A 25,923-nucleotide genomic window follows, 5' to 3' on the forward strand; every position below is an offset into this window, starting at 1 on the left:
TCCTGAAATACTTTAGGGAAACGTTCACGGACAGTAGTTCGCGAATGGTTTCAATTACCCTGAGCATATTATAATGAAAATAACAGGGAGGTGAATATGGATACCCTCTGCTGGAGGACTGCTGGTATTATTGGAGAAGATGATATGTTCATTTTTAAGTTTGGTTATGGATTCTTTATCTTGAAGTCTGTTGGATGCTTTAGCCATAATTTTTTTTTTTTTTTTTTTTTTTTAGCCAGCTTTCTGTTTTTGGTGCTGGAAGAGGGATCTGCTGATGAAGGTCAGAATTTAAATGGCCTTGGGGAAATGTGTTGCTCTGTCATGGCTTCATGTGGTTTTCACCATCTAAACTAAACTCAAGGAATTGCCCAAGCCTAGCTTCCAGCAAAACAAAAATCAGCACAGAAATCTGATTGCATGGATGTTTGTGCCTGTCATAGTGCTAAGTTGCAAGTGCAAAGTGCCTAATTTGGATGCGTACTGTAGTGTATTATCAGCTTTGACACGGAACTGGCCCTGGAGTTCTGCAGGATAATGTTTCCTCTGTAGAAAGCAGGTCACTTTTCATACTGCATGTTGATATGATCTATGGTTCTTTGATGTCCTTCACAGAAAATGTATGTAATCATGAAACTATCTTATTTGCAGCAGCTTTACAGTTCAGTCTTTTTGCACCTGTTTCCTTTGCCCGACAGAGACATGGCTGTACAGGGTCTGTGTTTGGTTTAAAACAGGAAATACACAGAACCTGTAATTAGTTTGTTCTCAACAAACTTGTGGCCACCTGAAATGGTGATACCAACGAATTTCGTACATGCCTCTCTTCCACTTTCATCTAGAAATGTGATATTGAGAGGGAATGCATTCAGCCATAGCTTCATCCATTTGCAGTCAAACAGGATGTGGCAGAGTACAGGCAAATAAGTAGTATGGGTGTACATGACTATACAGTACATAAAGATTATTATCCTTTTGTCATATAGAAAGTCTGGGATTTCTTTTCCAAATCACACTTTTTTGAAGAGTTGCAATTCCCCCCATAAGATGGCAAGGTTAAGAAAAAGTCTAATTTCTTCTGTTGAATATAGTTTTTTATTAATCAATGATTAAAAGTCACAATGTAGGACACGAAAGTACAAAAACTTGAATTGGTCACTGATAAAATGTTTGCTGACTCATAATCTTAATTTACTTCAATAGCAGATGTGTAGATAATTCATTACTCTCATTATTATGACACAGATGTTCTTGATGTAAATTCCTGTATTAATACCAAAACTGTAATTTCATGATACAAAGCAGACAAAGTACCGTATAAAATGCTGGTGAAATGTTTTCAGAAACAGTAACACATACAAAGTGACTTACGTAGACCAGTGCTATTGCTGTTTAACCAAAATACAGTTTCTCTGATAAAGTAATATCATAAATAGTTTGCAGTTTTTTAAAAATATCTTTAAGTGGTATAAGCCTGAATTCCTTTGTTGAGCAGAGGCACAGAAGACACAGTTTAGAAATGCTCACAACAAACAAGCAATCAGTAACAAAAGTTCATCTGACATGATAGTGAACCCTACTTATCTGCAGGTAGTGTAGGTTAATGGTTTTTACAGAGGTAACATCTACTAATAGTAATACAGGCTTTACTTTACTTTACAGTATTCAAAGCAGCTGGATTTAGATGGGTGTAATACAACTGTAATTTACATCTGCACACAAAAAACACAGAATCAAGTGGTCAGAGACATCAGAGCTAGCGTGTTCATCGGAAAAGCTTTACTTTCATTTGGTCCTAGGTCACTGTGGGGATGCCGAGTCTTTTCTGTACATCTCATCTTTCTTTACAAATCCATGTCCTGGTCACTGACACTCTGGCGAAGGTATTCTTCATAGAGCTTTTTCTAGAGGGAAGAGATAGACAGTTAAACAGGCTGAAATACAGCCAATTTATTGCCAGTAACATTTCATAACAATTGACAGTCACAATACCTTTTTGGTCTTCACCACCTCCTGAACATACTCCAGCTTCTCCTGCAGCTGCCTTTTCTGTTTGCCTGACAGAGTCGGTCGAGTCCTGCAAAGAAGTCAAGGGAAACTCCTCAAAGTCTATTGCTATTAGCACAGTATATGCTTTGTTTTTTTAATCTTCAACAGTAGTGCTTCAAATCCACAGGGAGCCGTAAGCACATGCAGCTGCCAAACTACAAACAAATTGAGATTATCTTCTCCATCCAATAAGGGGAAATGAAAAAATAATGTCTAAAATCCAGTAACAGTCGAGCTTTAATATAAAGAATAAAGCAACCAAGTTGCACTTGTCCATTAGAGAAAGCAAGGTAAATAACCAAAAAAAATAAAATATTAAAAATTGTACTTAAGAGAAAAGGGGTAAATTAGATTAAGTGTTTACACAATGTAAAGGATATTACAATAAAAGGGTAAATGCTCTTCAAGTATGTTACAGTACAGCAATATTCAATATATACAGCAAGACTGTGTTAATTCAAACCAAAAGCTGTGATGGTGCCGAGATCTGACTCTCCTACCTGAAGGAGAAACGTGCAATGAGGAGCAGCAGGAAGGAGAGAAGGACCATTCCGCCACAGCTGTAGAGCTGCTGCTCCACAGAGAGGGAGTCAAATATTCTCACTATGGGAGTCTGTGGATGATAAGAGCAGCTAGAATTAGCTTTGACCACCCACATCAAAGATTCTCTGTGAATGTGTACTTGCTTGGACACTCACCAGGTAAAGTGAGAGCGCCTCTTTGCCCTCGTGGCCCAGAGCTATCTCCAGCATCTCTTTGGACAGAGCGCCCAGCACCAGTAAAGCCATCAGAGCCATCGGGACGCTGAAGCCCAGCAGAGTCAGGAAGCAGCTCTTACAGCGTGCTCGTCGGTTTTCTACACTGGTTTGCCTGAGAGAGCAGGGGGTCAAGGTTATTATCTGAAGGCATCACTGACTGATGCCACTCTGTGTGTCGCACTAATCTGGGTTTAATAAAGTAACTTTCTGTGCAGGTCCAAATTTATATGGTATCATATTACTGTCTGTAACGCAGACTGTTTGTGTGTGTGTTACCTGTCGTTAATGAGGGTATCAGTGATGGCCTCACTAATGAGCTCACAGTCCTTCTCCAGAGAGTTCAGGGTATTCTGGACTGTTTGGTTAATAGTTTTCTCAACGGTGCGACACACCTCCTCTATCTGGTTGACACAACGACTTGGCTGAAAAGAGGAACACAGTCAGTGAGTTAATTAAACTAATTGGAATGACACTGAATGCAAAGTAGAAGCTGCTGATGTATGAACTTAAAAGCCGACAATCATCTAAAACCCACTGAAAGTGCAGCGCTTACCTTGTTTGGATTAGGAATATAGATAGTGGGCATGTCAAAACCACATTTGTTGAGTCCTGGTCGCTTGCAGAGCTCCTGGACAATCTGCATCATTACTCTCTGAGAAAACAACAAATAAACATGTAAGGAGGAGAGAGTGAAGATGTCATTTCCTGCTGCTGAGTATTATTGATATTATGTCTAGTAATTCTGTTCAAGCTATATTGTATGGAGATGAGAGTCCATTTGCTCATGTTCTCTGCACTCCTACATACTTGAAATAGACGTGCAGTGGAAAAGACACTTAGCAGCAGCTTCCAGCAACCCACACACTTTAACATGAAGAGGATCTATTCTGTTTAGGTAATCATTCCTCCAAGGCGGGGCTGGATCAGACAATATAAGCACTGCATGTGTTTTTTTGACTTGATGATACCGGGTGATCTTCTCTCAACATATTTTTAATCTGCACTGTTGTTGTACATACCTGTCTGTCCGACTCTCCCCCAGCCTCGTCAGCCTTGCTCAGGTAAAAATGCAGCCGGTCCCCATGTTTCTCATTCAGATTCTCCACAATGTTGAGGGTGCGCTTGCACAGAGCCTGACCCATGGGGTCGAAGAACACAAGAATCAGGTCACAGAGATCACCTGAGAGTGACAGTAGGAATGACCATTATTTTCCACAACAGGTTGAACTTCCTATTACGCAATGTCCTAATTAATTCTTATTGGATTAAACTGCATGGTAATGGACGTATGATGTCAGAGTAAATATTTCCCTCAACTTTCCTGAAGGATTTTCTTCAAATTCGTCTAGTTTTAATCACATTTTATTTAAACACAAATTTTGGCATTGTGTCACATTTTCATCACAATATGATTCCACCATCAACCTTTTGCTTTGATCCAATCACAGTCAGCTCCCAAAGGAAGTGGTGCAACCAGCTGTTATCTGGAAATAGCGCTCTAGTACTTTTAGAAACCTGTTTTTTTAAGCTTTAGCTCAATATGGAGAGAAAAAAAAAAAAAATATCACACACACACACACACACACACACACACACACACAACACACACCACAACACAACAACACACAACAAGAGATACACTGGAAGTAATTTAAATTCAATTCCAACATGGCCTGGTATCTCTAGAAGCCAGTGTATCACAGATTCAACAAACAAGACATCTGTCTGATTTTGCACTATTTAAAGAATGCCCTTTAAAATCACTCAGTGTCACTAAGCCTTAGGGGACCGTTGAGGACTACAGTACAACAGCAGCCAAGGTCAGTTAGTGGCGACCCACCAAGCCACATGATGACCTCGTCTACGTCAAAGGGATACTTCATATCACCATCCACCAAGCCTGGCGAATCCACAAACGTCACCAGGCTGAACCGTTTCTGTCGTGACGTGCAGACCTCTGTGCTCAGGTACTCTGAAACACCTGGAAATCAAATGAGATCAGAAAATTGAAATAAGAAGAACGGAAGCGGCTTTAACAAACGTGCAGCCGAATAAACGCAATGCTTCTTTGAGTGACACATCAACCATCCCCGTTTATCTTCCACAAGACTAGGTGTTAGGTACACCGTTTGCTCACACTACAGAGCTGTGAGGGTGCCGTCACACTGATCCATTGTGTCCGTCAAATTTGTGTTGCATCCTCCATAGGCCACATGTAAATCATGTTGAATTGATTGTACAATGGAAAGACAACAACAAACATAGAAAATCTCTGAGCCAATTGGAAATGAAAATCTCACCTTTGAACTCTTGCAGAGGCTTGAAGTGTGGATACAGATGAAGGGTGGCATTTCCCTAAGGAACAAAAGATAAAGATCAGTTAGACAGTTTATAAACCAGGTGTCAGGCCCATTAGAAGAACTGAAATCACTAGAGAAGATCTCACTTATGTTCATGTAATAAATCACTATCATGAGGAGTGACTTACAGGGAAAGTGAGCGATTGGCAGTACAACTTTTAATGAAACGTGTTGGGAATGAGAAATACATTTTTGAAAGGACCTTTCTTTAATTTTTTACTGGACCAAATAAGAACATTTCACAAAGATAAGATACTGTTGCACTCACTGTGAGAGATTCTCTCTTGCGTCCACTTGTGACAAAGCTGAAGCCCTGGGTCTCAATAGCCACTCCAGTGCGCTGGATGTGCTCCTCCACATACCTGCCAAAGAAAAACAAAGCTTAATATAAAGAAGCCTGTACCAAGCAAATTTGTGACGCATAGATGGGAAACATTTGTGTTTAAGTCAGTTTTGTCCACTGTCCAAACTAAATCAATTAAATCTTATTCTGTACAATCAACAGAGTGGTGTACAATTTGTACTGACTGATGCGAGTATTCCCAGTAAGATGCTAATGTGCTTATGATTGTGGATTGTATTCATCAGTTAAATTGTAGAGAACACTGTGTCAATGAAGGTACAGACAGAAATGAAGATGGACAGGCTTAGTCTAAGTGAAGGCAGACTTGTTATATCTTTTCAACATGATATTAATATTGCAATATTTCTATTTTGCAGCATATATAGCTTTGTGTGGTTCAGTAATCGTTGAGTAGTTTGATCTTGGGTGGACAGACTTGCTCTCTGTTAAATCTCCTGTCACATACATCTGTAAAATATATTTACCAGTTGATGAAGGAGCTTTTCCCAGCAGAGTGGTTGCCCATCAGCATCACAGTGATCTTTTTCCTGGGAGCCAGCAACTTCACACCAACAGTTTCAGCCACCGTGATCAGCCCTGAACAAGACAGAGAACATGATTAGGGCTCCAATTAGCAATTATTTTCATTGACATTTAGTTTGCTTTTTATTTTTCATTATTATTTTACCACCATCGCAACATTGCAGAGCCAAAAGTGTCAACTTCAGATTCCTTAATTTGACCGTCCTCTACACACACACATATATATATACATACACATATATGATATATCGCATATGACAAGGAAAAGCTGTGAATCCTCACATTGGAAAACTTGAACCAGCAAATGTTTGGCTTTGTTTGCTTTAAAAATTACTGAAACAACATAGTTGCTAATTAATTTTGTTTCAAGCAATTAATCATTGCAGCTCTAAACATGCGATGACTGATTAACTCTGCTGTAACTGGTGCACTAGTTTCCATTAAAAGGGTGCATCTGTCCAGTCACTGTGTTGCTGTGGTTGCAGGATTCAGGTCAGTCAGTCAGGAGCATGACTGATAGTGAAGGAGCGGGAACAATGATGGCATTTTCACTTCATTGATTTCATTGGGTCCCATACTTCCTAGCGACGCCCCTGACTGAGCTGTCTATTGCAAACTGACAGTCTGGGTTATACCAAAACTACAAGTATATGAACAGCTACATGACATAGACGTTGCCGTACTCCGCTGTGTCCCTCAATCATCGTTAAGTAATTACTTAACAAAGGCTGCTGCATCCGTGGACGGCTACATTAACTAGCTTAATGCTGTCCAGCGCAACGTCAGCCAAAATCACAACACCCGTGCATATTAGCTAGCTAACGGTTAGCCCCCTGCGGCACCAGGGATAACATCACGTTACAACTTAGCGAGGTAACCCCTGCCGGCGGCTTTGCTGGCTTCACTTCTTTATCAAAAAAGTCAATGTTGGAGCCATTTCCAGGGAGGGTCTGCGTCCTGAAGACTGTATGTCAGCCAACTCACCACTGTCGGGATCCGTGTACAGCTGATGACAATCCCGCAAGATGCGCTCATCGCAGGACACACCGCCAGATATCGATTCTGCGTTCGCGGCACTTCGGTTCTTGATTTTCCCAGACATTGTTAGAAAGTGGTGATATCAAAGTTTCTGAGAGACTCGTTCAAGCATCAAGCAACAGTCTATGACTCTCTGAACAAAGCCGGTTTGCCTTGTTTGAATCACCCCGGTCCGTTGGTTGAAACACGGGGTTGAGACGTAGCTCGGCCACGTCGTCAGCTTCAGCGGCTTTTATCGCAAAGGCGTTTGGGTAATGTAGTTGCAGTGTCACACATTGCCATGTACATGACCAACCCGGGCATTTTACTTAAGTAAACAGCCATTCAAGAGGGGTGCATAAAATACATAGCCTAGCTTATAAAGACTGAAGCTTAGCAACAGGATGTGGGCCAACAAATGGTTGAGTAATCATCGCCATCAAAGAGCGAGAGATGAGATGATAGGATGAAAAATGTTCCTCATTTTGGAAAAAGGTAAACAAGTGAGATATGTACAGATCAAAACCTGTTCAAAAGTTAGACTAAATTTCTAAAGGAGACCTTACAACTTACAAATTATGTCAAGAGGATGAAATATTTTCCACTTTCAAGCAGACTCTCAGCTCATATGCAATTATGTCTGCAGTAAATGTGTAGACAGGCATACACCCTAACATTAACGACTACACACAGGCAGAGCTGTGTCTGCAAACTGAATCAATTTTACTGTTAAGCTGTTCTTTCCACCGAGCCTGACCTGGAAACACAATCATTTGTAAGTGATTATACCTTGACATTTTTCTACTATATTTGGCCTTTGAAATTGTCTGGTGAGCAACACAATCTCCAGTCAGTAACATTACACTTTCTACAAATAATTTTAGATCTGAAAATACAGTGTAGGTTATGTAAATGTTGTCAACCTTACACCTAATTGCCTGTGTTGCTGAACTGCCCTTACAATATAGAATATAGCCACTGTAACCATGCAGTATAGCTTGCTACAGTCTGGTTCAAGGCCACTTAGAAATACATTGCACCCGATTTAGTAAATGATTACAGATGAGACCATCCAATAGCCAGTAGAAGCATCATGCTGGTGAAAAGAGCAGTCACTGTGCACACAACTTAACAGTATGACAAATACAATAGATAAATATTTGTCTCTGATGCTCTTTAGTCCAGGTAAACTTCAGTCCATTGTGTTTAATTGCACATGAAAACTTTTTCTTTTTGCAACAGAATTTGTTAAAAATCTACACATCGGACATTTGTATAGATCTGCTCATGTAGAGCAAGAAACAAATGCTTGGTTTTGTAGCACCTCATAGTGTATAAGGTCTAAAGGTGTGCATGAACATTTGAAGATTACTGCTTCTAATATGACCATGAGACATTAGACAGGACAGCTGTTACCCACACTGTAAGACAATAAATACAGTGTGCATACAGTATACAATGTAGAATGATCAGTTTCAAGACACATACATTTTGTGAGGAAAAAGATGTTCAGAAGAATTCATAATAATTTGCTATTTAAAGTAGATGAATCAAACAAAAACACAGTTTCAAACACTTTAGTATTCAGACACTTCCAGGAAATTCAGTGCAAGTTTGTGTTCATTTTCATATTATAGCAGACAGACAATCCAAAGCAAAAAGCAAAACCTCATGTATAACATTGGTCATTAAAATGAAAGTAATTTAAATTGAAATTTTTTGATCACTTGGTTGTGAAGCATCTCAGTGATGACTCTCTCATTCTGTCATTTATTTACTTTTGTCTTGTACTAACCACAAGCCCAAAAAAATGAAAGCATCAATACTTTAAAGCCAAAGATTAGAGGGCTTTCCCACAACACAAATGCTATTAGTGCTTCTGCCATAAAGGCTCCAGTGGAGTAAGTGCCCTAGGTGCACTGGGAGTCTAACAGAGCTGAATGAGATGAGAATCTGTATGGATGTGGAGAATTTATAGATTGTACTATATAAATATATCCTGTGAGGTTTAAAAAGGTTGAATATCATGTCATACAGACAAATGTTAGGACCTGATCAGTGATGAGAGTAAAGGGCCATCCTCAATAGAGTTACAGCATGTAAAACATTTACATCACATCTTCTGAAATCTGTTCATTCAGCCCGAAGACAAACATGTTTTACTGCTAGAAGCATAATATTATGCTGCTATCTCTCATTAAGAAACTAATTTGAGTTCGGCTGTCTGTTGCTGACTACCTTTCAATGATAGAAGCATTTGCATTAGTAATCCTAACACATACAAACCGTTTAATGCGCAATTCTCACTCCCTGCCTCATTGCAAAGTATGCCCACCAGTGAGATGACACATACTGATGTGAACGTTTGGAAAGGCCAAGCTGTTGAATGTGAAATGGCCTTTGCTTCCACCGTCTGTTAGCACTTGAAAACATGTTTGTCCTCTAAGCTTCAGCCCGTCTGTGGCGAGCATCAGTGCACTGCTGGGCTGTGAGGAGCTCCAGCACATCTTCATATTCTATTCACACGTAGAGATCAAAGTCAGTCTACACTTTTTCATTCTGATTATCACACTTACATTCATGTGGTATGTGTTATGTTCAGCAGCTCATTGTGTTTGTTCTTACACGATCTCACTGGGTTAATGCGATCCTTGTTAATATTGAATAAATTTACATAATTTGTGCCAATAGAAATAATGTGGTTAGCCATGTCTTTTGGTGAAGGGTGCCACTGAGCGGCATCTTGCTTTTTACTGTCTCATGTCTCAGTCTCTTTTTTATGAGCATGTACAGTTCCTCTTCTCTTTTCTGTTCTATTACAAAAGTCGGACAGCAGCTTGAACACAGTTGGAAAAGTTCAATTTCACACCTTTTTAAATTTGCATGTCCTTTTAGCAGCCAAGCTTTCAACCTGCTAGTTCTGTTCATTTCATAAGTTCTATATTAGTCTTAAAACTGCATAGCCACAATGTTGCTGTGCATTATATACTGGACATACATATGCGGGTGTCAAACTAATGAGATGCATATTAGGCTTTCACTATTTTAGCTGTGCTGATAATGCTTAAATTAGTGAGGTACATAAGGTTGGGTGTCATGCATCCTAAATACACAGGCACTCTAAGCGAACAGAGAGCAATAATGCTCTTAATGTTTCCTTCATCATCGTATCAGAACAGTCCTTCATCCTTGGTTACCAGTGAGCTTTCCTCTCTTTGGCAACCAGCTCCAGGAAACGGGAATGACTCGCATAGAGGGTGAAAGACGAGTCAACATCAACCCATTGGACTTGTCCTGCGTCATCACCAGCTTGCAGCGGCAGCTCACTCACACTGTCGCCTACAGTAACGACAAAGACATCTCATTGTCCCACAAAAATGCTGTTTGTTGCCACTCAGGGAGAAAATGTCTTCAGAACTATAATGAGCTTTTTTAAAATTGCTGTGTTGACAAATTTCTGGAGCATGACACACTGGATTTCTGAAGTATTAAATCAAAGTGCAAAAACGTAAAGAGTGATGATTAAAAAGAAAAAAAACAATTTTTCCTAATTATTTATACCTGAGTCATCATGGAAGTTGACTGCAACTGTCTCCATCCAAGCATTGTCAGTATTTCTAGGATCATCCACATAGCCTTTATAGACCTGAAGGAGAAAAAAAGATTAAGTTTTCCTTATAGAAGCGTTTGTTGGATAAAAGGTGACAGTAGACAGGAAGTATTAGTCAACTGCTGACCTGCAACCCTGGTGATTTGAAGAGTTTGGTAATGCGCTCATGGATCTTTGCTTTCTGCGATGGTGACAGTGAAAGGGAGTTCAATGCCTCTTCTGAGAACTCCCGCTGCAGCGTGAGAGAGACTTGCTCACCAGGATCTACCATCCCCTACAACACAAGCACGTGCACACACATGAACAAGCAAGTCACAGGACCATGACATCTTACATACCCAAAACCACCACCCCCCCCCACCCCCTCTGTGTCTTGGCAGTATTCTTGAATAGCTGCGAGCACATCATGGTCGGCACAATAAAAAGCAAGGTAGAATGACACAGTGTAAGAGGATAAGTTGCAGAGAAGATTGAGTGCAAAACAACAGATAGCATCAATAATATTTGATTTGTAAAAGCCACCAACCCCAGGAATGGCCCACTCCCCACAGTCTTTCCTCTTGATGGACACAAACTGCAGGATAGGCCGTTTGGTGACCGGGTGCTGTATCTTCACTCCTTTGGCATCTACTTTCCATCTGCCAGATAGTGATGTACATCAGACATTTTTCAAAAGAAAACAGAATAGTGCACAAAGTTCCCTTTTCTTTGGTAATTGAGCAAATCCATCTTTTTGACATGACAGAAAACTGTTATTATGTTAAAAACCTTGCCTCATAAAAAATGCATTATAGAGTTTTACTCTTCTGAGACATTCTTAACATGACTAAATTGAGTTATGTAACTCTAATGTGTACATGAATGTGTACTCTATGTTCACTGAGTAATGACCTATGGTTAGTGAGTATCTGGATGACACCAATGTGTAAAGTAAATAAAATGTTACCTTGTGACAATGGGATCTGCTGCATGATTGGGTCCCCATCGTCCCAGCAGACCTCTGCCATTCAGCCCTGTACGTCCATGAGGATTTCTAAATGATAGAAAAAGTGAATTTGCTCATTTATTTCTCAGAAGTTTTAAGACGATATATTTGCCAAAATGACTTTAAAAGGTATACATTAAGTGATGCCTTTGAAATGATTTAATTAAATATTTCTGGGATGTGAAAGGGTTGCTAATACTATAGATCCTCGCTTGAGAATCAATATTCAAAAAAAGTAGCTCTATACAACCACTGCTGGATGTTAAAGTAACATCAGGAAATGGTTTGCTAACACATTAGCCATCAGAAGTACATAAGCTGATATAGAATACCAAGTCTTGATACTGTGACTTTCTTATAGTCAGCTTTGTACCCCTCGAAGCTTGAAAATCACAAAATGCAGATGTGAACTAGCTGTTTTTGAGTAAAATCATTTCTCTTGGTTCTCAATAACTTACAGTGGCTTTCCCTCTTCCACTTTGTAGCTGCCCTCAAAGCCTGTCCTGTCCACAGCACCATCCACAGTGTTGAAATGTGGAGAGAAAGAGCTGTAAAATATGAAAAAGTCATCAAAACAGGAATGAATAAATTGCAGATTATCTCTGAAAACAATTGGCATACATAACACAAGAAAATCTATAATTAAATCAACATGCAGTCCTAATTTTATCAAAATATACTTGATGCACTTAAAGTTTTTTGTGTTGCTCACCCAATATCAGGATCCGCCCATGCTGGTTTCTTTGCAACTGAAGGGTCAGTGTAGCTGACGGGTTTATATTGCGGCCAGTTCTGACTCCAGTCCACCTTGTCATCAGGCACTGGGAAGCGCTTGATGTTGGATCCTGGATACTGGGGGCATCTGGACTTTACATGAGGTGCTGATGATGATGGCATTGTCCAGGCACTGGTCATATAGAGGTTATAGCAACTGGAAGTGATTGGTCTGATGGTTTGACCGGTGCTGAAAGGATAAGATGAGCAGGAGATAGCAGACCTGAGGGAGAAGAAATGTGAGACATTGAAATCCAGTAAGTAAGCTTCACTCTGCCTTCCCTGTAGCTGCAGCAGCTGCAGCAGCAGCATGATCCTGGCACCACCCCACATCCACACATTGCCCGCCTGACTCTTTAGCAAATTATAGAAAGTACCTTCCCCCAGCCTAAATCTGTCATTAACTGACAACACATATTAAGGAAGAAACCAAACACTGACACTTGTCACTATTGGGAATCACTGAAACAGGATGAGAGCTATTGCTACACTACTGTACACCCATCTGTTGCCTAAATTAATAATAGTCTAGTTTAGAAAAGCTTGAATGATTATTTGTTAAAATTTGTTCAACATTTCATACTAATATGTTACTTACTTTGATTTTGCACATAAGCCACGTCAATACTGTTTGTATTGATATGGAAACAACGAAAGGTTATGGCTACTGTATTACTGACTACAATCATATCGCCTGGCTCTGATAATAATGCAACTGATCAAGAAGTTTTACATAAATAGCTAACCATGTCTTCTTTAGATTGCAATGTTAGCTTAAAGCCTAAACTGTCCTATAAATGTAAAATTTTCATATCTTCTAGATAAATCTTTAAAAATAACGTTTCAGTCCATACCTAACTCCGGAGGTGCAGACGGTGTACGGGAGTCCAAAGAGAGTGAGCGCTAGACGAACCCGACGGATCCAGTTTGGTCGAAGAAGGAAATGAACCATTCCTTGAGATAAACTCACCAACAACAGTACAACCAGTACATGCAGCATTCAGCGCACCGTAACCAGGAAGTGCGTCGCCCGGCGCGGTGACGTCAGCAAAGGGGTGTGGTTACAGCAGTCGCAATCGTTTCCACGGTGACCACATTCGAGTATTCATGGTGAACCTGTCCCTCTTACAAATAAATAAATGAATGTAAAACAGATAAGCCAGTTTTTCCAAACGCAATTTATGTTGCGTTTCCTTTGTGTCCCTTGTAATTTTGTTTTGGTTAATACGTGCATATATTGCTTTGTAAATATTTATTTAAAAAACTAATCTCCTTAATTGAGGGAAATTTATTAACATTTCAGTTGTCTCTTAGGTCGAAAGAGGAAAATTCAAAGCTGTGACTCAAGAAAAGTGCAAGGATGATCAAATATGGACAAATTAAGGACATGGTTATCAGACCGTGTAGATGTTAAAATTAAAGGTAGGCTTTTATACAGGGCCAGGGACCATTGGTTTTGAAACTGTATGGATTTGATAGATGATGAAGATGAGTGAGTACTACTCGGACAAACCATGCAGTATTTTTGGGTGAGCTCTCTTGTGTGACGTTTAATGACATATCATTTGATCGTTTACTTCCGTTTTAAATATGTATATATATGTATGCATGAAAATAACTTTGTGTTTGTGCTCTTTGTGTGTTTTGTTGCTTGTTTTAAAATGCATTTGGTAGTGTACGATTCGGTTGACACAGTATCACTTTGTTAAGTTTTGTATTTATCTCTATGCACAAGGCAAAAATTACAAACATATTATATCATATTTTAGAAAGGTATTGAATGTGGGAAATTTTTAGACATATCAAAAGACAACAAACACCCATTTCATCAATGATGCTAATTATGACTTGGAACAATGCAAAGGCTTTCAGGTGAGCCCTTCTAACTCCCCTTTTTATTATAACAGGTTTCTCTTTTAATACTACAGTACATTACAGATTGATGAATATGTCTAGAATATAAGGGTGCACAATACATATACTATCATTTACTGTCAACTATAATAACTGAATCCTGTTTTTCTCATGTTAATAAAGTAAAATCCTTATACATGCTAACAAAAAGGCCTCACCTGTGGGCACAGCACTCTGACATAACGTTAATGGGTGCAACAAAGTGCAATCAGTTTATAATAAAATACCCGTGGTAGTCGGGGTGGAATGTCCCAAAAAAATCGATAAATGGACCATTTGATCATAAACTCTATTATTCTTGCCGTAACAGGCAGCATGCAACATATTTCGGCACGCCCACTCTCGCTGCTGCATGTTTATTTTGCAGGTTGCGCTTGTTTCGCTGTAACAATGGAGCTGGAAAGGCGGTGCCTCATATTCGAACTGTAGCCAGCTGGCACGACTCCGCCCAAACAAGTCACCCCAGTAGTATATCTAACGCACCTGTATTACCGTAGTTTGGCACGCGCATTTACGCTCGGTGCTGAGACTAAATCCGCGCTCGCGCACGAAATCCATTTACAGTCCGGTAGTACAGAGGGCCCGGTCGGTACTCTGCTCCGTCAGTCAAACAATCCACTCGATTAAAGCCTCGGACAAACGTTAAACCGTGTTGAGAGCGGCGACGGCGGCGGTCCCTTGGTGAAACACTCTGACAGAGCAGGAGCGGTTTGGAGAGGAAGAATGGCGGATTCGAGCAGCACCGCAGCAGTCGGGGCCGCAGGCTCCAACAGCGCTGCTGCTGCCGGGGCGGCTGGCACTGTTGCGCATGATGGAGCGCCCGGAGCAGCGGGACCCAAGACCGGGTCCGAGTCCGTGAAGGGCCAGATATTCGATGTGGGCCCCCGTTACACGAACCTGTCTTACATCGGGGAGGGGGCGTACGGAATGGTGTGGTGAGTTGTGCTTGTCGTCTCTGCTGGGCTACCGTAGTATCTGAATCAAAAGTGCTAGCTAACGTAAGCTGTTTGTTAGCAAATACTGTCAGCCAGCTAATCTTAGCTCTTGTGTGCAACAAACGTTTAACAGAAAATGAGAGTGCGGTCACGATGTTTGTATTTTCAATAGCTGCCCAACATTCAGACATTGTTGAACCTCAATAAGCCCAGCTTGTGTTTAGCAGGTTAGCTGGCTAGCTACAGGCGTGGCTATCAGCTTTACAGGAAACAAGATTGGGAGTGATTGCGCAGGACGTAGTTTGCTATCTGATCAGAAATCGTTTGCAGACTGCATTTTACCACAGATTTCCAACTAGTTGTCGCTGTGGCCATTTGTTTCTTCCGGTATCTGTCTCCCAGCCACATTAATCTGTACCTCAGTTCTTAAACATTCAGCCTGCAGTAAAGCCGCTGCAGAGGATGCAAGTGGGATTTGTCAGTTGTAGCGAGGGAGGCCTTTCCTCGTGTTATCGCTGTATGTAATCTACAGCCTTGTGTGGACATGTTGAACAACCCTGTTACTCTTGGTATCAATGCCAAGTCAATGCTACCGACGCTGAGCTGTGAACACGATCAGATGTGACAGCGCTGTGTGTCAGTGTAAAGTGGATGGTAGCAGGAGAGCTGGGCCCACACATCCACTCCAACAGGACTCACCGTGTGGATCACTCGCATCTCAGGAGTGTGTCAGCACGGTGCTGTTTTGTTTGTGTCATCATGGTCACGTGATTCCACTGTTGCAGCATTTGGTGTTTGTAAACATTGTCAACACCCATTGGTTGGTACAGTGTAAGAAAACCGAATATATGGCGTTACACTAGCTTTAAAACAGCGTACAGATGTTTCTTTTACTGCTGTTATTGTTCATTTCAGTGCATTTAAGCCATTGAAGAAGGAATAGTGCCCGTGAACTTGACCAGATCATGCCGTGTGTTGTGCAATAAGAGAACATGCTTTTACCAATAGGAAAGATGTGATGTAACTGTTGTTCCTGTTGTTGGTGAGTGCCTGTGTAAAAACCTAGCTTGGAGGGTTTTTTTTCCCCACAAAGGGAATCAAGCGATCAGTGAAAGGTCTGACAGGTTTGGCACTGAAATTTACAGGGGGATTGACCGTAAATGCAACAGACCCAGAAACACATCATTCACTGCTGCACTCAACACTGCCTGTTCTCCATCTACTCTACACCTACACCACACTGACACTGCACCTACACTCAGGCCTACACCTACAGCACTTCACAACATATCACAGCAAAAAAAAAAGATGCGTGTCACATGTGCATCTTGGCAGTGGAGACGGTCAGACAACGCCCTATTTGGAGCTTAGTACCAGCCCAGTTTCTGATACAGTCATTGTGTGTGAAGTATGCAGTGTGTAATATGAGACCTGTCTTGTGCTTTCCACCCTGTCCAGCTCTGCCATGGACAACATGACGAACCAGCGTGTTGCCATCAAGAAAATCAGCCCTTTTGAGCACCAGACATACTGCCAGCGCACACTGAGGGAAATCAAGATCCTGCTGCGTTTCCACCATGAGAATATCATCGGCATCAACGACATTCTCAGGGCACGGCACATTGACAACATGAGGGATGTGTATCCTTTCATGGTGTCACTGCATTTGTCTACATACTGTTCATGCATATGTCACCTATTCCCCAAACTTATTTTAATATAGGATTCAACTGATTAATAAAAAAATAAAAAAGAATAGCCCATCCTTAGTCTTTAACTGCTAAAAGCATTTCATTTCTTGTTTCAGGCTGACTCAACACTGCACAATTGCAGGGAAATCAACAGTTTCAATGTTCTTTGCAACAACAAAAAAAAAGCACTAAAAAAGAAACAGGTTGATTTTTTTTTTAAGTGCAACACTTGCTATAAGTGTAACACTCAGAAAGTTTTCATTTAACCATGTTGGGGTCAATAACTCATAACAAAACAGTGTGCAGTGACATTTGAGAGTCATTAACACTATTGCAACAGCTTTGTTTTTTCACTTGAAGTATGTGGCTTTGAGAACTCTGCTGTGACTACACCTGACCAAAAATGATTGAGAGTGTGTGTGGTGCAGTTAAACCCAACAAATAAACAAAGACTAGTTTGACCAAAAGTTCAATAGTTAAAAGGGAAGAAGACATTAATGTTTTGGCTGGACAAGCTGACTTAAGGCTGCAAATGAAATATAAATAACCCGGAGCTGCTGGTCTTCCTGAAAATTATTTTCAACTGCAGTTTCTGAAATATGCAATTTTTATTAGCTTGTTGAATAACATTGTCTAATAGAAGTTGGAACCAAAGTTGATACAAAAGACATTAAAGGAGCTTTGATATGTTGGCATATTCCAGAGGTAAAAATGCAAGATGTTTTCGGTGATGTCTAGGCACAAATGTTGTGAGTAACCCATCTAAACTGTGAACACCCTCTTAATCGATCATTTAAGAATTTACTAGTTCTATTTCAACTTTGCTGTTTCCATTCAGCCACGTTATTCAGGTCAGTCCTAGTGACCATCTGCAAAGCAGCTAGCAGTGGACCGTGGGCATGGCCGGTCAGTGACTCGCTGTGACTGCCTGCTGCCCTGGCAGTTTCTCTCTGAAAAGCTCCTTTGTCCCCTGAAAAACGGAAAGGAAATGTGTGATGTCCTTGTGTTTTTTTGTGTCTGGTTTTCTTGTTTGATCTGCCTGGTTGCTCCACTTTGTTGTATTGTGTTGTTGCTGACTTGTGATGACTCCTGATTTAGGGCTGATGTTACAATATCCAGAGACAGAGATAACAGCAGGGCCTGTCCTGTTATATCAGTATGACTGTTGAGGCAGTAGTAAGCCACTGACGAGAATTTTTAATTTTGCAGGTATTTGGTCTTAAATCAAAGTATTAGACAAATAGAAATTTTGACTTGATGGTCATTCTAGAGGAAAAGTAAAGGGACCTTCAAAGTTATTACAGTTTATCCTGAGAAGGATATAAATGTTTACAAAATTTCATGGCAGTCCATCCAGTAAGCTGAAATATTTCAGTCTGGACCAAAGTGGTGGACTGATTGACTGACATTGCCATCCCTAGAGCCACGCCAGCGGCATGGATAAAAGGTTTCTCTTTGTGGAGCTGCAAGATTCTGCTAAAGGACATTAGTGCTGATGTTTCAGACTTCTCTGGGCTCGTGTGTGTCTGTCTGTCTGTGTGTCTCATTCATGATAGACAAACTCTCAAATGGGACTCTACATATTTTAGTTGCCACTGTAGTTTCTTTGGTCACATTTTTTTTTTAAGGTTTCTGATGTATGACTTGAGTAACAAAATTGTTGCAATACAATCATTGCATCTGTTAGAGACATCTGTTAGACATGACTAAGTTTCAGTTTGTCTACATGATATGAGTCAAGAAAACATGACAGAGAATCATTGCACCCAGAAGCTGGAAGCTGGTCCAGTCAGTGAGCTATGGAGTGTGGTTTAGATGATGATGTGCCTGATTCAGCGGCTCACGGCTCGATTTTTTTTTTTTTTTTCATTCATTAACTTCCATTGAATAATGCAGGAGACATTTAAAAAAGGCCCTTATGTTTTATCTTTGATATAGTCAGTTGTTGTCCCTCCTTGACCCGTGCGTCCTTCCAGCTACATCGTGCAGACTCTGATGGAGACGGACCTGTACAAGCTGCTGAAGAGCCAGAGACTGAGCAACGACCATGTCTGCTACTTCCTCTACCAGATCCTGCGAGGCCTCAAGTACATTCACTCAGCCAATGTCTTGCACCGTGACCTCAAACCCTCCAACCTGCTCATCAACACCACCTGCGACCTCAAGGTCACCACACACACACACACACACACACACACACACACACACACACACACACACACACACACACACACACACACATCATTTCTGGTAGATTTTACACATGCACATACAAGAAATCTACATTTAATAACTTTGCATTTAGCATATGTTACATTTATATGTTGTAAATTTGGTATAGATATTAAACATATCCCCGTGTCGAAGTTACTATTTGGTATTGGGTACGCTTAACTTCATTTTTGGGAGGCAAAAGGGGATATTTTCTTTATCTCACATGGTGCTTTAAAGTCAAATGCTTCAGTTCTGTTCACTAAGAACCATAATGTGTTTTTTAGCCATTATGTTTATTTAAGCATTGGCACCAGTAGCAAGAAAGAATCCCAGGAATGTTGGATACGGGTGATGGATTGACGCAAGCCCTTCCTGACCCTGCCAAGAAACCAGAGTTGTCACTATTTAAATGATGCAGACTTTCAGACTTAAAATGTTCTGTTTTAAAGTTAAAGTTACATGACAACACAGGTGAGCCTTAATCCCCTCCTCTGACATCCTGTTGTCTCTTCTTACCTTGTCTGAATGGACTTAGCTTTTTTTTTTCCATCTAGGTCTAGTTTAGGCTTTTTTAAGTGTAACGCTTGAAAATACAAACACTAAATTGGTATGTTGTATTAAAAGAAAAAGAAAAAAAGAAAAGCCCTGAAGGCATTTTGCTGAAATGATTCCACAATGTTCTCAGGCATCTGTTTCTTTTTTTAGCATGTAAGTGGCTGAACATGAAGTGGCCTAAAGTGTAATACTGCTGGAGTGTCTGCAGCAGAGATTATCAATGAAGATCTAAACAATGTAAATGAATAACTTTTACTGTCCAGTTAGGTGTCAGTACTTTAGGATTTAGGATAGGACTTTAGGCAGTTTCAATAACACAATATAGCCTTGGTGCCAGGGCTGGTCACTTTTGATATACCATCATCACAAGCTACTAGGAAACATAACTGAGGCCATCATCATCAGTGGGTTTTTATTTTATTCATTTATTTATTTATTTTTGTTGTTGTTTTTTTGGGTTTTTTTTTTTTGGCTGAAATGAGCCATCAGGGTTCTCTTTGCTCTTTGGCGTGTTGTTCAGCCTCAGAGTACACTTGTGAACTCTCGGCAGCCAACCATCAATCCCTGGATTAGTTGATCATGTGGGAGGAGTGAAGAACAAAGGCAGCACATATTGTTGCAGCTTTCTGATCCATTCCACTCCAGGACAAAAAAATCAAAATAAACCCTTCTAACTGCAGCTACACATTACATCATTACATCTGTGGCTTTGTGCCACTATTGTTACTTTAGTATGTGTAGTGTAATACTAAAACCACCATTAAGCCCCCCATTTCTCCCCACTTATACACCGTGTACTGTAATACTCTGCTGGATTACTGCCGGGCTCCAGATTTCCTGCAGTTTAGTCATTTGATGAAACAAAAACATAATTCAGAAGCCTTCAAAAGGAGGCCTCAAGAGTAAAAAGATTTCAGGAGAAATAAAGTTTATGAGACAAGCATAAAAACAGGAACTGCTGGAACTGTGTAAAACATTTACAAACTCACCAGCTCTCTTACCTGACCAACCAATTCTTGTCAGCTGTTCATTTTCGAAAGGTCCATGAGTGACTTGTAAATCTGACCAGTGATAACTATGATAAGTGTGACCAGCTTGCAGACTGATGTTGACCTTTGACCCTCTTTGCTGTCCTCAGATCTGCGACTTTGGCCTGGCACGGATAGCCGACCCCGAGCACGACCACACAGGTTTCTTGACTGAGTACGTGGCTACGCGTTGGTACAGGGCTCCAGAAATCATGCTCAACTCAAAGGTAGGTGTGCGACTGACTGATGTGGATTTTGTATTTGACTAGATAGTTTCTCAGTTAGTTGACTGTGTCTGTGTGTGTCTGTGTGTGTCTGTGTGTGTCTGTGTGTGTCTTTGTGTGTGTGTCTGTGTCTGTCTCAGGGCTACTCTAAGTCCATCGACATCTGGTCAGTGGGCTGCATCTTGGCTGAGATGTTGTCCAACAAGCCTATCTTCCCTGGGAAACACTACTTGGACCAGCTCAACCACATACTGGGTGAGACACTGTTCTCAGTCATTTCTGCAAGATATTAACACCATGCACTATAACTCCACAGCCATATTGAAAAATGTCCCTTACTCTCCTCTATGTGCAGGCGTCCTTGGCTCTCCATCTCAAGAAGATCTGAACTGCATCATCAACATGAAGGCGAGGAATTACCTGCAGTCCCTGCCTGAAAAACCCAAGATCCCCTGGGAGAAGCTCTTCTACAAGGCGGACTCTAAAGGTAGAGTGATGCTGCTCATTTGTAGCTATGGAACGTGAGAAAATAAGACATTTATTTAAAATAACAAAACCTAGACTAATCTGAAGAAGGAGCTGGAGGCTGAAGATGCTTTGTAGGGCTCTGAGTTCTGTATTGAACATGACACAGATGTCGCTGTGTGGTCAAACTAACTGTTGGCTGTGAAAATGACTTTACAGGTGAAATGATTCTGTTGTAACTGCTGTAATTGGATCAGTGACAATAACAGACGTTTTAAAGTCACATTCATTTATATTATCATTATTATTATTATTATTTATAGCCTGAATGGATATTTTTTACAACAGCCTTTAATGTATAATTATTATAATAATTGAGAAGCTACATTAGAAATTCATCAAGATTATCTAGTGAAGTGGTATTTTGGCAAATTTATCATGGTATTAATATTAAAGTTATTTAGATTAGTGGGATAGTAAAATCATATTCAGTGTTCCTCAAATTTAACTTAAATTACTATTATAAAATATGTATATAATGTCTTGATAGAGAGCATAAAAGAAATGTAAAAAAAATGTGAGTATATTAAATTAAACTATTTTAATTATTGTTTAAAATCCCTAAATTGAAGTTTCAGTCCAGTAAATATTTTTGACAAAGCTGTATTTTATATTGCTGCACAACCAGGTGACTGAACTAATTTAAAGTTCTTGATGAATCTATCGCAGCTCTGGACCTGCTGGGCCGCATGTTGACCTTTAACCCCATCAAGCGTATCAGCGTTGAGGAGGCCCTGGCTCATCCCTACCTGGAGCAGTACTACGATCCCACAGATGAGGTACGCATAGAGAACGAAGTTGTAAGAGCAGCAGTGTCTTTTTGAATGCTCGCTCGATCAGTATTAAAACTGTGCTGCACTGAATTTGCCCGAATTGAGGAACAACAACACTTACTATTGAGCCAAGTGTTGAGATTTGCACAAATGTCGGTGGCAGAAGGGGTTATTAATTCAAACATGTTCGTCAACCACGAGCCAAGCTTTAATTGTAAGCCTTTCTGCTTTGTGCTGGGAAGCCTCTTAGCTGTGTTTGGAATGCAATTAGTATGAAGTTTGCTCCATGGTTCAGCCTGAGACTGGGTAAAGAATGTAATCACTCATCACATCTTAATTTGTGTAAGGATGAAGATGTGATTGCGTGATTATGTAGAAAGCTAAAGGGTGGATTTCTTCCTTTGTTTTTCCAGTATTTTGAATTGTACTTCTTGTTCTTTGTTTTCTTTTTTAGGTTTTCCCATTTAACAGCAGTACTAAGCTTTAAAGCCTAACTTTAGGCTAAGGCTGAACAATATGCAAAAAAAATTATAACTAAATTATTTTGGCAAATATTACGATATGAGTCACGATTTCAGTTGGAATGGTAATTTTTGCATTTCATTTTCACTGAAAAAAATAGAAATGATGATGATGTTTTGTACCAAACAAGCATGTTCCCTTACCTCTGGACAATATGTTTTGGGGGCATCTCTGTAGCACCACAATGCTTGATTGATGCTACAGTATGTTGTGATACATTTTACCTTTTATAGAAATATTGCAGCTCCTGTGATTTGGATATTGCAATTTTGATAATAATTTGATCAATTGTTCAGCCCTAGTTTAAACATTGTTTCCAGATCATTGCTGCTGTTGTTCTGGTAAATTTAATAACTGTGTGCACAATGTTGCAACTGTGAAATGGAAGTAAACAGTTTTCACACCACACTCCTCAATTTTAGCACTGAAGGGTTGTTAAATGTGTGTGTGTGTGTGTGTGTGTGTGTAGCCAGTAGCAGAGGAGCCCTTCACCTTCTCCATGGAGCTGGACGACCTTCCCAAGGAGAAGCTGAAGGAACTGATCTTTGAGGAAACGGCTCGTTTCCAGGAAACCTACCAGGGCTCCTGAGACACACAGGTACATAAAAATGAAACCCAAACACACACCCCCACAGCAGCCTGCACCAGCAGAGCCACAGTCCAGTACCTGCACTGGTAAAAGGGAGAGCAAGTTAAGCAAAAGAAAACAGCTTCAATCAGCTATCTGCATGTGTCAAAAAGATGTATGCTTTGTCTGATTTGTTCTCTTTAAACTGTGAGAGCGCTGAGTTGAATAATTTGATTTGAGACCACTAGATGTCAGTGGAGCTCCCGCGATTCGTGCGTGCATGTAAATACACCCAAACCTCAGCAGCAAGTTTTAAAGCCAGTGAACCTGTTTGCTGTCACACAGATACAACAGGACAGTAATATATAAATAGAAAATATGTGCTTGTCTAGCTTCATGTGATGTGATTATGGCTTATGTAAATTAATAAACATGACGTCAAAAGCCTGTAAATGTAATTTTCCATGTTAACTGAATGGACAGATTAGATTCAGGCTACAAGACATTTTGTTCCAAATACTAAAGTAATAATTACAGGATCAACACAAACTTCCTCTGGTCTTTGTTTTTCTACAACCTGGGCTCTTATTTCCTTACTTTAGACCTTAGTTGTGGTTCCTGTCACTGTGGGGAGGTGGTGACGTCAGTCTTGCATATTATCTAAACCATTTGTTTGAGAGTGAAAACAACTGTGGCAGGTTAAAATGTGAAACTTCTGAAAGTGAAAGTTATTACCTGAACAGTGAATTGTTCATGTCTGTCAAATTTTACAGAGTAAACTTTGACTGCATTTTAAAACCTTTTTTTTTCTTTTCTTTTTTTTTTCAGTTTTCCATGCAGCAATATGTAATCAGCTCACCTTAGTTTTCATCTCCGCTGCATCTTAGTGGTCAAATCTTACCATAAATAATAGGGATGGGTCAAAATCCTTTATTTGATAAGAATTGTGTCTTGAGGATGTTATGGTCACGAGAATGTGACTTAATATTTAATGTTTAATGTCATTAATTAAAAGTCTGGATCTGTTTTCCAGCCCTAAAGAGTGACAAAGCCATGCAGAGGCTCGGAACAAGAAGACTCCAAATGACATGCTAAAACAAAAAGAAAAAGGAATCTTCAAGAAACCAACAAAAAGAGAAAACAAGAAATATGAACATTTAACTGCTTATCTTTCCATTTCTACTGCAAGAGAGAGCTAAGTTTAACTTTGATTTCTGTGGTTGGGTGGGGTGGTAGGGTCTGTCGTACTCATACTGTTTCAGTTTTGTCCATGTTGGACTCTCCCTCCTCTCGCCTCACGTTTGCCTCCAGTCAAATGTCCCGACTCCCACTGTCCCATCTGCCGTAACTCACTGCTCCTCTCCTCTCCTCTCCTCTCCTCTCCTCTCCTCTCCTCTCCTCATCACACTCCTTTGTTCATCTCTCCTGCTCCTGTCGCTGATCTGTCTGTCGCTCCTTCTCATATAAACACATACTACTGTATTAACCAACACCATAACTCTCTTGTCTTGCTCCATGTAAATTACAACCTGGAAAAATTGAGGGCTAAAAGAACGGGGATGTTAATCGGGTGTGTGTATGTATATACAAAAATATAAAAGCTTTTTTTTCTTTTTTCTTTTTTTTTCTTTTTAAGTGTGCTTGTTGCAGTTTTCGTTTGTATACTGTTGTTTGAGTGTTTTCGAATCAGTTCAGAGTCGTATTTGTATGTTTTGGGGTTTATATTTGCAAGTCATTTTTGAACTCTTGATTTTGAGACAAACATTCAGTGTTTTTACTGGCATGTTGGCAGGTTTATAGATTTCTTTGTTGTCGCTTTTTTTTTTTTTTTTTCTTACAAAAAACAAAAACAAAAAAACAACCGCGTATGATGTTCATATGAATGCATGCATTCCTGAAATTTACCAAAGTGGCAGAGAGATGCAAGGACCTTGGCTGGGGAGCAACTAAGGAATATCAGTTTTTACCTTAACTACATTGATCTGCAACTCGTATCAGGGGCAGACAAACTGAACTGAACAAAACCGTTATATTCAGGAGGCGCTGCATGTTCAGAGCAAATCACACCGAAGCAGAGAGCATAAAATAGATTCCATGATTGCCTGTTCAGTCAGATTTCTTTCACCTGTGATGCCTAAGCCCCATTTTCCAGAACATTCATGTGTTCTTACTGCAGTCCTCTCCAACAGCTCACAAATTAGCACCGCGCTGTAAGAATCAGAGGATTGAAACACCAAACATGTGATGCTCGGTATCCACCTGAGTTAACAGAAGTTCTGTAGTGAAAGAAATGCCACCAGAACATTGATGTAAGACACTGGTATAACATTATTATATCGTCCACATTTGGCCCTGTAAAGTCACTTTTCCATTAAAGACAACCAACATCAAATAACTTATCCACCGTCAGCATTACATTCATATGTTAAATTACATTCCTGTAACAAATGCATAGCAGCTGACTGGTGAACTATTTGTCTCATAACACCACTGAAGCCCTGTCTCTTCCTCGGCTCCTCTGAACCCTAATTTTCACTG

The 25,923-nt window shown here is 40.2% G+C and overlaps 3 protein-coding genes across 3 annotated transcripts; 1 reads left to right on the forward strand and 2 right to left on the reverse strand.

Annotated features, from left to right (window-relative positions):
- Window positions 1-1,083: 1,083 nt before the first annotated feature.
- On the reverse strand, window positions 1,084-7,317 carry LOC111230252. Its single transcript, XM_022756921.1, has 12 exons — window positions 7,035-7,317; window positions 5,993-6,104; window positions 5,433-5,526; window positions 5,105-5,159; window positions 4,645-4,785; window positions 3,824-3,984; window positions 3,358-3,456; window positions 3,081-3,226; window positions 2,745-2,916; window positions 2,547-2,659; window positions 1,990-2,074; window positions 1,084-1,901 (listed from the first exon to the last, which is right to left on the reverse strand). The coding sequence occupies exons 1-12, from the start codon at window positions 7,150-7,152 to the stop codon at window positions 1,842-1,844; spliced, it is 1,356 nt and encodes a 451-aa protein (XP_022612642.1). The 5' UTR covers window positions 7,153-7,317; the 3' UTR covers window positions 1,084-1,841.
- Window positions 7,318-8,630: 1,313 nt separating this feature from the next.
- On the reverse strand, window positions 8,631-13,437 carry nudt9 (nudix hydrolase 9). Its single transcript, XM_022756902.1, has 8 exons — window positions 13,291-13,437; window positions 12,375-12,659; window positions 12,121-12,210; window positions 11,624-11,710; window positions 11,204-11,315; window positions 10,805-10,951; window positions 10,629-10,713; window positions 8,631-10,406 (listed from the first exon to the last, which is right to left on the reverse strand). Exons 1-8 carry the CDS (start codon window positions 13,434-13,436, stop codon window positions 10,261-10,263), a joined length of 1,098 nt encoding a protein of 365 aa, XP_022612623.1. The 5' UTR covers window position 13,437; the 3' UTR covers window positions 8,631-10,260.
- Window positions 13,438-14,884: 1,447 nt separating this feature from the next.
- On the forward strand, window positions 14,885-24,999 carry LOC111230214 (mitogen-activated protein kinase 1-like). Its single transcript, XM_022756862.1, has 9 exons — window positions 14,885-15,285; window positions 16,744-16,926; window positions 18,953-19,142; window positions 20,884-21,000; window positions 21,138-21,252; window positions 21,353-21,484; window positions 22,192-22,301; window positions 23,287-23,415; window positions 24,419-24,999. The coding sequence occupies exons 1-8, from the start codon at window positions 15,074-15,076 to the stop codon at window positions 23,404-23,406; spliced, it is 1,179 nt and encodes a 392-aa protein (XP_022612583.1). The 5' UTR covers window positions 14,885-15,073; the 3' UTR covers window positions 23,407-23,415; window positions 24,419-24,999.
- The last annotated feature ends 924 nt before the right edge of the window (window positions 25,000-25,923 follow it).

Source organism: Seriola dumerili, unplaced genomic scaffold (assembly GCF_002260705.1).
Source record: "Seriola dumerili isolate Sdu_G_001 unplaced genomic scaffold, Sdu_1.0 BDQW01000260.1, whole genome shotgun sequence".
NCBI lineage: Eukaryota > Metazoa > Chordata > Actinopteri > Carangiformes > Carangidae > Seriola > Seriola dumerili.